A 15,254-nucleotide genomic window follows, 5' to 3' on the forward strand; every position below is an offset into this window, starting at 1 on the left:
AATCAAGTGAGTCTCCATCAAGGGTTTTTCCTGACTCGGGCAGTTTATATGTCTGAGTTTTGAGGGACTTATAAAAGGTTAGAGACAATTATTACCTTTCATTTAGTACCCACTCTGTGTCCTCATAGCAACTCTAAGTTATGTATGATTACTCCCATTTTACAAATAAAGGAATAAGCTTAAAGAGATAAAGTGACTTGCCCAAGTATTTTAGGGGAAATTTCTAGGTAGACATAGGGGGAAGATTCCTTCTACTTGTCCAGTCCCAAACCAATCAGTAGGTAATTTTTATAAAACACAGAATCAAAGATTAGAACTCCAAAAGACAGACATGAGTCCCAAGAGTTTTCCAAAACTCAAGATATTTTTCTATTCAAGACATCATTAAATAACAAGATCTTACCTGCATTTGATTCTTAGTCCTTTGCTGTTGAGTCCTTCTCCTTGCACCCTTCCAAACATAGGGAAGACTTGAGCTATTCCAAAGACATGAAGACCTGGAGGCCCCCATCCCCATTCCCACCCTTGGAAGGGGCAGACAGAAAGCTCAAAAGACATGCCAGATCACTGATTCTTTTTCCTGATGTTACCTACTCCCCTCTTTTTATTCGAGATAACTGATGGCGGTGGCATCTAATTACAACTTTTTTTCCTTGTTTGGGGCCTTGAGAAGGTGGGCTTGTCCTACTCATTTAACAGATCCACAACACTGCTCAGGACTCAGGGCAAGATAATCAAAGGACCAAAGTTGGTTTCACACCTTCCTTCCCTCCCTTTGATATAACTTAGATATATGATTGCCCCTTAATCTTAGATATGTGGTAGCCCTGCCTAAGCCTTGCTGTGCCATGCTCTCCCAGTGATGGACAACCAAGCCCACATAATCATGGAGAAGGGAAGCACTGCAACATATGGTGCGGCTAAGACCCTGCTACTCAGGGCTGACCAAGGGTCCCAGTATACCAAGGTCACAGCTGGAATGAGTAAAAGAGAAATTATAATTTGGGGTGAAAGACTGACATGAGAAAGGGAAGAAAGGATAAAGTGATGGAGACTGGGGGAAGGAGCTGGGGGCCAACCCCTCTTTATAGGCCCTTCTCATTTCTCTGCAGCCCACCACCCCTTCTTGCCAGGCCGGCCACTGCACGGCCCTTCATACCACAGCTGGCCTACTTTGTCTGTCACATCATTAGGGCTTCCCGTTGGTGGCTGAGGGAGAGGGGCAGAGGCCCTGCAGAGGTCATCCTTGGGGGAAAAGGCAGATTTAAGAATTGCTCGTGCTCCTATGTCGCTGCCTCTTTAGGTGCAGCAACCTTCTCCTCCAGGGGTGGGAGCCAGTGGGCCCCTGGTCTCTGACCAGCCCTTGGATTACAGCCAATGGACTGTGAGCACTGTTTCATACGCAATCCCCTTTCCCATTTCCCACTGCAGGGCAAGGAAAGGTGTTGCCAGGGTCCAAAAGGGTAAATCATACCCTTCCAAGCTTCCTTCCTGTACTGTGTTGACAGTCTGCAGAAATAGCCAATGAGGTTCCAAATTTGAACCACCATCCCTGCTCCTCTCTCCAAACAAGATTCCTCTTCCACAGCCACCCTGGTTTTACTTCAGAAGCTCATTTAACATTCTGTCCTTTGGGAATCCATACTTCCTTAACTTCAGCCCTATGTGAACCTGGTCCATTCCTGACCACACTCCTTTTGCAATGTAAAACTGACATGATACACCCACTCCCAGGCAGTTTCTACTCAGACCCCCATTGCCTGGTCCATGCAGGCCTCATTCTGTACCCCCAGCCCATTGTGCACCTTGGGCTCTGCAGCCCCAAACATATGTTCACATAGACAAAGTCCTATAACTGATGCCCTGCATAGACCCATATGAGAGCCTGAGCTCTTCCTGAAGGCAAGATTCATCCCTTTCATGTCTTACAATAATGTCTATAATAAGCCCCTCAGGCAGGGTTCCCTAGGAACCCTTGGCCCCTACTTAACAAGCCTGATAACCCTGAGCTGTGTCTATATCTCTGTCCATCTATGTCTCTTACCCCAAGTACTTTCAGGAGACAGGGCCTGAGGTCAATTACTCTCTGGGGTCTCAGGATAAATGACTGATAAAACATTTTTCTGATGCCTTAGGAATTTCTTTTTCTTACAATGTTGCATTCTCACGCCCCCTGTCCCTTCTTCACAACACAGACTACTTCCCACCCTTAAACCACTTTTTTTTTAAGAGTTGTTTTTTTTAGAGCAGGTTGAGGTTCACTGTAAAACTGAGTGGAAAATAATCCTCCCATAATACTCCTGCCCCCACTTGAAGCACAGCTTTCCCCACTATCAACATCCCACACCAGAGGTGTACATTTATTACAGTCAATAAACTTACACATCATTTTCACCCATAGTCCATAGATTATATTAGGATTCACTCATAGTGTTGTATATTGTATGGGCTTGAACAAATGTATAATGACATGTCCTCTATTATAGTATCAACACAGAATAGTTTCACTGCCCTAAGATTTCTCTGTGCTCTACTATTCATGCCTCCCCTGCCCAAACCCTGGCAACTACTGATCTTTTTACTATTTCCATTGTTTGCTTCTTTCCAGAATGTTATATGGTTGGAATCATACAGTACATAGCCTTTTCAGATTGGCTTCTTTCGCTTAATAATAATGCACCTAAGTTTCCTCCATGTCTTTTTATGGCCTGATAGCACCTTTCTTTTTACCACTGAGTAGTATTCCATTGTTTGGATGTACCACAGCCTCTAACCATTTTAAAAGTCTCTGTTGATAGAGTCACTGAAAGAGGTTGAGGATCAGTCAGTTGTGAATTCAAATCCCACAACCTGGACTTGACTTTCTGAGCCTCAGTTGTCTGGTCTGTAACCACCTCAAAGAGTTGTTAAGATTCCAAACCTATAAAAACTAACACCTATAAAAATTAACACCAAAGACGCAGTGTTGAGAAACCATATTATCTAAAACAACAGACTATTGGAAAGTTTGTGCTTTGAAATCATAGCAATAGGGAGAATGAGAAATATTACTCTCACCTGGAGGGTCTAAGTCACTTCAACACAGAGAAGCAGTCATGACCTCAAACCCAGGTGCAGAGCTTCAAAGAAAGGATTTCTGGAGACAGCATTGTACATTATCTTATCCCTGTCATTTGCAAAGATACTGGACCCTGTGTTTGCTTTTCAGCCCAGGCATGATGTTAACTCCATTACATAGGGCCTGCTGTGCCTTGAGTCCATCAAAACTGCTTAATGTAAGTTTTACCTAATCTTCACCCTTCCCAATTCGGTATTAACCCTGTCTCTTCTTTTGTTCCAATGAGGCAGTGCACAGTTCCTCTGATGAGTTCTCCTTTCCTTTTTTTTAAAGAAATATTTAGTGAATTGACTCAAGTGAATTAAACTAAAATGATTCAACATTAATATCAGGAATGTATAAAAAGTGAATATTAATTACCCAAGTATATGAACATTTATATTACACATGCAGACAAGTACATATTCAAACACATATGTTGAAGGGGAGGGGGCAGTTGGAGATACTAAAACTATTTTCAGGTGTCAAAAATAGTGTAAAATAGGTTTTGACAACATTCTATGTGAATGTAAAGCCCCTAAGTAAATACATGGATTATCGTGCTAGAAGCCTGGTTAGTATTACAGAGTGAATGTCTGTGTCTCTCCCAAATCAAAGGTTGAAACCTAATCCCCAAAGGTGGTACCTTGGAAGGTAATTAGGTCATGAGGGTATAGCCCTAGTGCCCTTATGAAAGATGCCCTAGAGAACTCCCTTCCCCCTTTTCACCTTGAGGTGGCTGCAAAAACATGGCTGTCTATGAACCAGGAAACAGACTCTCACCAGACACTAAATCTGCTGGCTTCTTGATTTTGGACGCCGCAGCCTCTAGAACTGTCAGAAATAAATTTCTGTTCTTTACATGCCATCTTGTCCATGGTATTTTGTTAAATCAGCAGGAACCAACTGACGGTTTTAGATTTTTAAACAGGTATTGATATAACATATTGGCTTACTACTAATTAAGGTATTTTGTATACACTGTATCTGATTATGGAAAACAATATTATTTGCTCTGAAGTCTTAAACTCCCAAAAGTTTCCAATATAAAAGATACACCCATTTAAATGTTTCCGTTTTGCAACAAGTTAACAATTTTAACGGGCCATTGATGTGTCTCTCATGGTCCTGGTTGTTGGACCTTATAAGGATTAAATTGGATCATGGATGTAACACTACATAATGTGTACCTGTGCCTGGCACAGGGTAGGCACACAAAAAACCATTTGTTGATGGAATAAATATGTGATGCACCATGTACAGGAGTAGCCACTTAAAATTTAGGTGCAAATAAAAGGGCTACCAGTGTCTCCATTTAAATTCTTTTTTTCTTTTCTTTTTGTATGGGGAAACTGAAGCCTTGAGAGGGTAAATGGACAGCCTAAAGCTACACTAGTCAGTAAGTGAGGTAAGTAAATCTAAGTGGGCAAGATGAGACTAAGGGCTGAGCGAACAGATTCAGGCACTAGGAGGCAGAGCTGAACTAACTTCTCCCAATTTCTTTCCTCCACCCTTGTCCCCGCCCTTATTTTCCGCCCGTCTCTAGAGCCTCATTCCCACTGGGTGCCTCGGCCATGGTGAAGCAATTTCCGCCCTAAGAAGGGTGGAGCTTCCGTTTCCTTCTACTCTCGCGAGTATAGGTATGCAAAAGAGGGAAGGTGGTGCCCACATTTCTTCCTCGCACGTCCCCCGGGTTTCCCGCCACAGTTCCGCCCTTAATATCCCACTTCCGGCCAGAAAAGCCACTTCTACACGGAAAAGGGGTCGTTCCGCTGGGGGATCTGGCAGGAGCCCGGTCTCTTCCTATCCACCCAAAGACCTAATAAATTAACACAATCATAGTCTCCGCCAGTGTTTTTTCCAGCCACGGAGGAACGAAACTAGATGCTCCCAGCTCAAGACGGGCGCTCTTTCCTCCTCTCTCCATTACAGTCCAGGAGGAGGAAGGCCGGGTTGGAAACAGGCCTCCAACGCCGTCCCCTCGTTTCCCCGTTTGCCTCTCAGCCGCACCGTCACTACACTCCCCCACCTTAGCTGAGGCGAAGCCACTTCCGCCCTGCGAAGGGCGGTGCTCCCTTTTCTAATCTCATTCTCGCGAGTGCTTGAAACTCTCGCGAGACTCTGAGCCCGACTTGTGCGCCCGGGAAACCCTGTTGCTCCCTTTCCCCTGGCTGGCAGCGCGGAGGCCACACGGTGAGGCAAGCGCTCCCGGTCCGGCTGGGCTCGGGGCGTCGGGCCCCACTCCGCAGCCCCGGGCGCATGCCTCGGGGCTTTGGGTCTGCTGCACGGGCCGCTCCGCCCCCTAGGGCCGCGGCCACGTGCGAACGGCAGGCCCGGGCATGCCCGGTCGGCGCGGTCTGGGAACCGAGCCTGGGCCTGGTGGGCACCGGGAATGCTGGGGACCCTCAATCAGGGGCTAGGGCACTACAGCGTCTCCACAAACGCGAACGAGCTGTGTTTGTGCGACCCATAGAGACCGCGGGTGCTGGTGAACTCCAGGACCCACAGGCGCCGGGGCCTTTGGGTCCTGGAGTTGAAGTGGGGCCTTCGGAAGAAACGGGCGTGCGGCGGTTGAGGTCGTGTTGGGGCAGGGCCCCCGCCTCTGTCAATCGTCTTCAGCAGTCCTGTGTTCACACGCTTGATCCTTGGCTTGCAGATGCCTGGAGTTACTGTAAAAGACGTGAACCAGCAGGAGTTCGTCCGAGCCCTGGCAGCCTTCCTCAAAAAGTGAGTGTGTGGACGGGAGCTGTCGTCTTTACCTGATCCCTCAGGACCAGCAACGTTTCTCTCATCTCGTCGGGGAGATCTGACTGGAGTCTCTGTGGAGTTCACTCTTTATGCATGAGGCCTGGGTTTGTTTGAGATTCAGCGTATTTGTGTTGTGGGACATACCCGGCTCCTGTCAACCTGCAGTCGTGTTGAGGGGAAAGGGATTTGGGGAATGAGTTTGTGCATACTCTTGAATTGTGCTTTTCTATCTTGGTCCCAGGTCCGGGAAGCTGAAAGTCCCTGAATGGGTGGACACTGTCAAGCTGGCCAAGCATAAAGAGCTGGCTCCCTACGATGAGAACTGGTTCTACACACGAGCTGGTGAGGAACTGGAGCGTTTGGCTGGGAAGCGGGGAGTTGGGTGACCCCTGGTGTAGCCATACCTCTGGTGTTCGGTCTGTGAGCTCTTGATCCCCAAGATTGCAAGAAAGGAGAAACCTCTGACTGTCATTGCATGCTTTGTGTGATACTCAAAACTCTCATACTGTGAATCTTCTTTGTTAAGAGGTTTATGTGAGGACCCATGGCTTCTCTGTGCCTGAAGAGAAACCCATGGACAAATGAGTGTTCCTATTTTGCTTAGTGGTGGTTTGTTTTAGGAAGAGGCATTTGCCATTCTATGTCCATGGAATCTAGATTCCCTGAGTTCACATCCTTCCCTACCGCTTAGCTGTGTGGCCTTGATCTGTCTGTGCCTCTTGTTTCCTTATCTCTAAAATGGGGCTGATTGTAGAAATGGGGGATGATAGAATCGAATGAGCTTAATACAGTTAAAATGTCTGAGGACATTCTTGTTAGAGAGTAATCATTTGAGAAAAGTCGGCTGTCTTGTTTTTATTGCGCAGATCATTTTCTCTGTTTCTAGCAAGTTCTAAGTGGTTGGGGATCTGACCAGGTCACTCCTTACTCTGAATCTCGACAGATTCCCAAATACCCAAAAGAAAAACCCTTATCGTCACCGTGTGACTTTTTACCAGCCTTCCCTCTTACTAGTCTTCCAGGGATAACTTGGAAGGATTGAGTTATGTGCGGATTAACACTGCTCAGTGCTAGTTCTCCCCTATCGTTGACATTGCACGTTTATGCAAGCTGTCACCGCATGAAGGCCTAACTTCTGGATGAGGTCGGTGCTAGATTGTCAAGGTTCAGCCTCTACTGCCTTCCTTCATCCTTTGTGAAGTGGGAGCTCCATCCTGGCCAAAGCTTGTCTCTACATAGGAAGTAGGTGGGAAGCAGTTTGGAAATGGACAAAACTCCAGAATGACTTTGAAAAGAGTTGGCCTTGGTACAAGTAGCCCAGCACTTCAGAACATGAAGTATTTGGTAGCTTGGTGGTGCACTCATATTGAATGTCCATGGGGTCCACTCAATTTCAAGCCCTAGACTGGGCACAAGGGCAACATTACCCTGCTGCGGCCTCTGACCCCTGAACACTGAAAGGTCAATTCTCTGAGGGAGGTAGGGTGGGTGGCAGATCAATCCGCGCACCCACTGCTGCGCTTTAAAAAAACGAATGGGCTGGTGCAGGGAAGCTGGCTTCCCTGAGCACACCCAACAGTGATGGGACCTAGATGAGACCACCACCCCCATCCACTCATCTTGAAAAGCAAGGCTACCTGGTTCTGAATGTTTCTTGGCAGTGCCCCAAAAACAGTAGGTCAAGGCAGCTTTGGATCTGAAATAAGGAAAAAGGATATAATAACTGCCATTTAATCAGGTGAAGATAGGTATTTGGTTTAATCTGCACATAATCAAAAACCTCCCCAGTAGGACTGGTGGTTTCTGTTTTGTGATTGACGTCAAAAGGTTCTGACCTTTCGTTTCCTTATCTCTAAAATGGGGCTGATTTTAGAGATAAGTACAAAGTAACATCCTTGGGATATGCCAGCTAGTGATGCCACAGTCCACCCAACTCTTGTCATCTTTCGGGGTGGGGACTTCAGCTCTCTTTTCCTGTTAAATTTAAACCTTATTTTTCTAGGTTGGGAGAAATTATTGGGGGATCAAAACCCAAGGTACTAGATTAGGTGAGCCTGTTGGTCACCTTTACAGTTGGCCCCATTCTGCTCACCATGCCCCTTCCCCAACCTCCCAACACAGGTGTGCATCCTCTGCGTGCCCTGCTGGCCACCCTTACTCTGTTTCCAAAGCTTCCTTTCTGGCCTTGCTTTGCCAGCTGCTCTGGTGGTGGTGGGTCGTGGTTCTAGACCAAGCTCTTGTGTACGTTATTGTTGGGACACAGCCCCACCTGTTTATACATCCACAGCAGAGGCAAGGATGCAGGGACAGACCGCATGGTCTACATAGCGTAATACTTAACTGTCTGGTCCTTTACAAGGAAGGCTTGCTGGTCTCTGTTCTAGAGTGTGCCCTCCTGGTTTCATGGTCAGCTCATACTCTGAACAAGTTGGAGTCATAGGAAATACTCATTTACAGAGGGGGGCTGAGGCATGGATAGGTGAGGTGTCCCTGCGAGGGGATGGCAGGCCGACTCTGGAGCCAAGGTCTGTGCTCTGTTTGCTTTTTACTTCTCTGGATCATGGGGATTTAGCCTCTTCCCCCTCAGCCCCCCCAACGGCTTTAGGGCTAAAGTGCCATGGGATAGTGGTCTGTCCTGGGGGGCTGAGCTTGGGCAGTGGAGGTGTTCTGGAGGCACTCTGGAGCCGGCAAGGAGTGGACAGATCCTGATCCCAGGGCCTTGGGGCCAACGCCGAGGCCAGAGCCTCCTGAGGGTGGCATAGAGGGGGTAGGGTGAGGGATGGAGTAGATCTAGAAAGAACCTGTGTCAGGAGACCTGCTCTGAGGGGCGGGGCAGGGACACAGGCTTTATGAAGGGGGTGGTACAGTGGCCTGGGTTCAGTTCTCAAGGCCCTGTTTGAGGAGAAAGTGAAATTCCAGTGTGTCTTGTTAGGTGACTGGCAGTGAGCAACTGCCCAAATGGAACATCTGAATGCATTTTATGGTAGGATGGAGGGAGACTGATCCGTCTGACCCTGTGCAGGGCTGGGTGCCCAATTTTGCCATGTGAGTGGAAGCAGTGAGGCCTGGGAGCCTTTGCAGGAGCAAGATGAGGGGTCACAAAAGTCAGGGAAGTGATTTTTTTTCCTTGGAAGTTTGTCAGAGAAGGGCTGAGGGCAAAATTTGTCTCAGAGGCTTCCTTCCTCCACCTTATGACTCAGTAAGTAGGTCAAGACGGGGCCACCAATGTGAACTTGAAACCAGCTGTTGAGAAGTTAGCTGTGCAGATACTTGCTTGGCGTGCTCTGTATGCAAGTGCAGCGGGACCCTCCTCATCTGCCTCCTGGCCCAAAGAATTGGAGAGGTTTTCTCAGTGGGGGTAGGGCGACACAGCCCCTCCTTTGTTTTATAAGTCAAGGTGAGGAGTGACTCCTCACCAGGGTGTCCCGGGAGGAGTGTGTGGTCACCCCAAGGATGCAGGAGAGGAGCAGGCAGCTTTCAGAGGGACTGATGGAGACGCTGTTTGTGGTGGCACCTGGCTCATTGAGGCCTCCAACACCAGTCAGGATGGCCTGGATTTGCGTGGTTACGGCGCCAGTGCAAAGGGTGAGGCTGGGCCTGGGTCCTCAGGGCTGAGGAGAGGGGGGTAAAAAAGAGGTCAGTATTTTGTACAACTCAGTATTTCAACTGTTAAAGCTTCCAAATCGTGTAGTTAATACTCCTCCTGTCCCTTCTGATGGCCAGGAAAATAATTACTGCCAACTGGGGTGGTGGGGGAGGAACTTGTAATGTGTGGCACCACACTAGACAGCTTCATAAGGTATTGAGAGAAAAATGTAAACCCACTCCCCTTGAAGAAACTAATAGTCGGGCACCACTGGAGCTTATACCGTGCCAGTCACTGCTCAGAATTTAAGTAAGCTGTCCCCTTTAGTACCAGCACACAGATCGCTGGAGGTGGGTAGACTGTCACAGCTGATGAGCAGTACTGGGATTCGTACCCCATCTCGCGGACAGCTCAGGCCCCGACCACCCCTTTCCATACCGAGCCAGGCCAGGAGTAGGCTGAGCACTGACCGAGGCTGGGCACCCCATTCCTCGTGCAAGGCCTCTCCTGGGTGTCTGCGCTTAAGAGTGTTCATCTAACCCCTCTCTGGGGTTGTCCTGCTTTCCCCAGCCATGGGGGCCCTTGGTACAGCCCAAGTAGGAAGGCAGATCCCCCCCCAAGGGCCAGGGTGCAGAAGGGACAGTGGTGGCTGTTGGGCATTTGAACTGGTCTGAAAAGGTGGAGGTTTCCGATGATGTCTGTCCACTGATAGAAAGATTGTGGGGGTAGCTTATAGCAGGTGCATCTCCATCCTGGTACAAGGTGGGCAGCTTGATACCTGGAGGAAGGGCAGAGCCAGGGTGTGGGGTTGGGTTGAAGGGTAGGATGGGACAGGAAGAACCAAGGAGAGTGGTTTAAGGTGAGCAGAGGCCAGCGGCAGTGAGACCAGGGGAAGGCTGCACAGTGGTCCTGAGAGGTGAGGGTTTGGGCTGCGGTGTTGGCCCCCAGGAGCCCGTGGCTTATCTGGAGACAGGGCAGGAGGAGACTGGTAACGAAAGGTGTGGAAGAGCTACTGTGGAAGGGACCACTTGGGGGAGGAGGCGCTCACCTCCCCTGGGCAGTTCCACCTGGCACCTGGCTCTTAGCAGTGAGTAGTTACTGAAGGGGTGAATCCTTAATTCCCTGGCTGATCATCAGATCGAAGGAGCAGTAGAACCTAATGTGCTGGGCTCTGGGGTTTCCCGTAGCCTGGAGCCTCTGCTTTTGCGCTCCCAGCCAGGCAGGGTTATGCGATGGCTGAAGTCTGGTACTTCTGCACCTTGGGCCCCAATTCTTTCAAACCTTTGTGGCCTCCTGAGGTAGAAAACCAGAAGAGTCTGGAGGGGCTGTCCCCCAGAGCTGGGTGACATGAGACCAGCAAGTACCCTCCGGAGCCCCTTTTCTGTAAAGAAGAATGGCACTCACACAGACCATGGAGTCCTCACAGCAGTCCTCATCTAAGAGATTGTCACTCCTGGTTCTCAGATGAGGAAGGATGATTTGCCAGTCACACCACCAGGCCAGCTCCTAAGGTCTCTAGGAGAGAATGTGAGAGGCAGGTTTCACAGGGCCTGGCAGACAAGTGTCTCCATTGAACAGAAGTGTGAGCATATCCAAGGAGGCTGGTGGGGTGCGTATGTATCAGGGACTTGCCCATGCCACGCTAAGGACAAGAAAGGGAGCAGTGCACATTGCAGGTTAGGAACAGCTATTGCCTGGGGTGTTAGCTCTGCCCCTCACTATTACCTCGAGTTCTCCGGGGCTGAGGGGCTCAAAGGGTTGCTGCTCTCCATTGGCAGAAAGTCCCTGTACTCCTGCCCCTCAGGCACATGGAGATGGACAGTCATGACTTAAATATTTGTGGGCTTTATCCTCAGGACCTCAGGCCTAAGCCTCATAGCAGCGTGGCAGGGGCAGTGAGCTTCCTGCCAGGCCCCTAGGCCTGACCCGAGTGCAAGGCAGCTCGACCACAGAACAGTAGGAGGGGTCAGGTGCTGGGTCTTGGCATATATTCTCAGAATGGTAAGAATTAGCTACCACTGTGGTTTGTATATGTGTGACCTGAGTGAGGCCCTGCCTACAGCCCACCCCAGCTGTGGAGAGGAGTCTTCTCTGCCTGAGAAGGGTCCTCAAGTCTCCCTCACACCCTTCCCAGCCTCCACAGCACGGCACCTGTACCTCCGGGGCGGCGCTGGGGTCGGCTCTATGACAAAGATCTATGGGGGACGTCAGAGAAATGGCGTCATGCCCAGCCACTTCAGCAGAGGCTCTAAGAGTGTGGCCCGCCGGGTCCTCCAAGCCCTGGAGGGGCTGAAAATGGTGGAGAAGGACCAAGATGGGTAAGCAGGGAAGGGAAGCTGGGAGAGGGGATGATGGAGGAGTCTTGGGCAGATCGTCTATGATGCAGTTGTGTAGGAGCATCTACTGCCCCCGTGCAGAGAGGTACCACGTCTGTCCTGCGTAGTCTGCACCTGCCCCTCAGGCAGGCAAGGGATTCTGCAGAAAGCGAACAGTGAGGGGCCTCACCCCAACCTCTCTGGCTGACTACCCTGAGCTCCAGGAAGGTAATTTAGCGACTGTCTGCTTTCATTAGCCTGCTCGTTAACTTTTCCCAATTGATTTTTCGGGGCTTTTGATCTAATGCTTGCACAAACGACACCCCGTCAGCTCCCAGGGGGCTCCCACCCCTGCCCCCAGCTTGTTAGAATGCAGCCAACTGGGGCCTCAGTAGGAGCCGGCTGGCGTCATGTGGTCCTGCAGCCAGATACCTTCCTGGGAACCCTGGCTCACGTCCAGGAGGAGCTTGGTGGGGCCGAGGCAGAGAGCTCACACTCACCACAGGATGCATGACCCTTCCCTCCTGCAGGGGCCGCAAACTGACACCTCAGGGACAGAGAGATCTGGACAGAATCGCCGGACAGGTGAGGCTTTGGGGTGAGCCAGGGCTCTGTCCCTCAAACACTGCCTGGGTGGTGAGAATTTCCTCACCTGGAGGGCACAGCCTGGGATGCAGGGGGGCAGAGGAGGGCCTCCTAGAGAGTCAGGAGAAAGAACATTTCTGCCTGACTTGATGCTGGAGCTGGGGTGCAGCCAGTACCCCTTCTCACACAGGGCATGCTTTGCATGCACGACCCCCATTCCCAGGTCAGCCTTCTTACAAACTGCTGTGGTGTTCCTCCATCCTATTCACTCTGAGCATCAGATGGGGAGGTGGGTGGGCTCAGAACTCAGGTTCCTTCCCAGTGACTGGCTCGCTGGACATCCTGGGCAGAGCCCTTCTCCTGAGGCCCGTCTCCCTGTCCGTAGAGGGATCTACTCTTGCCTGCTTTGGAGGGTGGTGTGAGGATTCAGTGAGCTGCAGCAGGAGCCACCCAGGTCTGGAGGGTACCTGTTGGTGGGTTCAGGCCTCCTAGGAGCCTTGGGAATGTTTAGTCACTTAGGTATCAGAAAAGAATGGAAGGTGTCAGCCCTCTGGGAGTCGGGGGTGGCCTGGAGGGAGATGGTGAGCTCTCCCAGGGCAGAGCAGGGCCTGGTGCAGACATTTGTGTGGTGGACACAGAGCAGTGGGCAGGGTTGGAGGCATGCGCCACTCCCAACACCCCCTTTCCTTGAGTCCCAGAGGGTGCTTCTGTAATATGAGGAGATACCTCGGGCTGAGAGGAGATAAAAAGTGACACCACAAATCTGGATGCCCAGCACCTGCGAGTGGTGGGTGGCTGCAGGGAAATGCCTGACTACAGGCCCCACAGCTGGTTATTCACTCTTCCATCTTTTCCCACAGGTGGCAGCTGCCAACAAGAAGCATTAGAACAAATGATGCTGGGTTAATAAATTGCCTCATTCGTAGTCTTGGGTCTCACTTAATTGGCTCTCGTCCATTTGCAGGCATGAGGAAGGAACCCTACATTTCCCTCCCCTTGTGAAAGGGGCCAGGGATCCCTGGGTGGTGTGTACCCTGCAGCTGCCAAAGCCTGAGACCCAGACTTCCCAGTTGAAGCAGTCCTGCCCCAAGGAGGCCAGATGTCCCAGTGGGCAGTGGTTGGGTGGGGCTGGGCTTCAGAGGCCCCAGTACCTCTCCCACATCCTGCCTTTGCAGTTCTCAGAAAATGAGAAACTGAAAGGAGCTGCTGTTCAGGCGGTGGCCCAGCTGAACAGGGAGGAGGGGCCAGGGCTCAGATGCTGGCCTGGGACAGCTCTCCTGGGAGTGCCTGGTCCGCACCTCCTTTCACACATGGGCAGGGGGCGCCTGACTGAGCCTTCATTTTGAGGGGTCTCCATGGCCTTGGGCCCTGCTTCCAGATGGAGCTCCTTGTACTGCCCCAAAGTTGGGTGGAGTGCTTAAGAGGAATTGGGGAGCCAGCTGCCACTCAACCCTCCGTTTGTGTGGACCTCCTGCACAGCAGTTGACTCAGTACCAGTGGATGGGAGCTCTGCCTTGCAATTGGATCCCTGGTTGGGGTGGGAGATCCAAAGGGCACGTGCAGACCACTGGAGGGGCAAGCCTGGAAGGGCCCCTTAACAGTCCGTATGACCAGACCCACTAGTTGAGGGACACTAATGGTGAACCTCAGCTAGAATGGCCAAGGCCCCCAAGGTAGCCACAGCTCAGTCCCATCTTCCAGGGCCAAGCGTACTTAGACTTTGAACTCCAAATGATAAGGCTCGGATTCCAACTCGGTCCCTAGTTTTGTGCTGCTCTAAGCATGCTCTGGGCCTACTGCTGCCTCTAATGCTGTTTACTCCTGAGGGATTCAGGGAAGTAGCAGGCACACGGCTCCTTGGTTCAGAACAGCAGACCACCAGTTACCCAAATTTAAGGCCCGGATACTCCAAATGAAAAGTATCGAATCAGTCCTATACAGGTAGGGAAGTTGTCAGTGCTGAAAGATTGTGTGCTGAATGACCACCTAGAACCTGCCGAGTGCAAGGCATTTCCTAAAAGTGTCATATGCTCAGCCACCCTGTGAGGTAGGGACCAAAAGCATGTTTTGGAGAATTGCGGAATGCCACAGGAAGCCAGCATGTGAACCCAGACAGCCTGGGTTCCGCCACAAAGGGGCGCTGTCCCCCAGTGAGGGAAATGGGAAACAAGGCCCAAAGGCTACACTTAGGGGCACAACCTTAGGTTGAGTTGACATGAAATGATGCAAGAAACACTCATGGCACCTGATGGGTGTGTGCAAGGTGGAGGTGCCCAGACGGCAACCTGGTGGCCATGCTTCCAGCCACTGGGGAGTAGTCATGGGCCTGGAAGCCAGCTCACCAGCTGAAGGATGCCAAGGAGGTGAATTCCTAGGGCTGAGCCTCTGGACCCAGGCCTCTTCCTAGGTGGAGGTCATGGGGAGGAACTGATGCCAGAAGGGTGAATGGCTTGCTCTCCAGCAAGGAGCCCCACAGAGCACCTGGGTCTCTGGAGGAAAGGGGGTGGGGGCCAGGGCCAGAAAAGGAAAGCTATCCTAGGAGCAGTGCAAAGCAAGGTGTAATGTTAGGGCCTCATGTGATAAGGCAGCTGTGGCCAGATTACAGGTGGAGAAACAGGCTCAAATGACCAGTTCGTTGGTGGAATTGAGATTCAAGCCCATGAATCATCAATTCCTGAGGCCCGTGCACCTCTGTGGGGGTGATAGTTGTTGCATTTTTTTAAATTAGGAAATACTTCAAGCATGCTTAACAGCGTGCATGACTGACAAACGCCTGAACCCACCATCCGGCTTAAGTAAAATGGCAGAAAACTCAGACAAAGCCTTATATGTACCCTTGCCAGTTATGACCCACCTTGCTTCCCTGAGAGGGAACCCCTTTCAGGAATTGGGTATCACTCCCCTGTGTGGGTTTATGCCTTCA

General features: G+C 50.7%; 1 protein-coding gene across 5 annotated transcripts; it reads left to right on the top strand.

Annotated features, from left to right (window-relative positions):
* Nucleotides 1–5,202: 5,202 nt before the first annotated feature.
* Nucleotides 5,203–13,256, top strand: RPS19 (ribosomal protein S19). 5 transcript variants are annotated; one of them, XR_012126543.1, is made up of 8 exons: nt 5,203–5,290; nt 5,754–5,824; nt 6,087–6,187; nt 11,566–11,749; nt 11,849–11,974; nt 12,277–12,331; nt 12,717–12,785; nt 13,192–13,256. XR_012126543.1 is itself a non-coding variant. In XM_017654729.3 (7 exons), exons 2-6 carry the CDS (start codon nt 5,754–5,756, stop codon nt 12,762–12,764), a joined length of 459 nt encoding a protein of 152 aa, XP_017510218.1. In that variant the 5' UTR covers nt 5,203–5,290; the 3' UTR covers nt 12,765–12,785; nt 13,192–13,256. The 5 variants fall into 5 exon arrangements, 3 of the variants coding, with proteins under 3 accessions (XP_017510218.1, XP_073081679.1, XP_017510228.1); XR_005060147.2 differs by lacking the exon at nt 12,717–12,785; XM_017654729.3 differs by lacking the exon at nt 11,849–11,974.
* Nucleotides 13,257–15,254: the final 1,998 nt, after the last annotated feature.

This window comes from Manis javanica, chromosome 17, assembly GCF_040802235.1.
Source record: "Manis javanica isolate MJ-LG chromosome 17, MJ_LKY, whole genome shotgun sequence".
NCBI classification, from domain to species: domain Eukaryota; kingdom Metazoa; phylum Chordata; class Mammalia; order Pholidota; family Manidae; genus Manis; species Manis javanica.

Excerpts from the sequence above, each read along its gene's own strand:
- RPS19 (XM_073225578.1), top strand. The coding sequence starts at position 5,754 with ATGCCTGGAGTTACTGTAAAAGACGTGAACCAGCAGGAGTTCGTCCGA. Across the intron at positions 6,188-11,565 it reads CTGGTTCTACACACGAGCTG|CCTCCACAGCACGGCACCTG; the intron begins GTGAGGAACTGG and ends CACCCTTCCCAG. Across the intron at positions 11,750-11,848 it reads GTGGAGAAGGACCAAGATGG|AGAGGTACCACGTCTGTCCT; the intron begins GTAAGCAGGGAA and ends GCCCCCGTGCAG.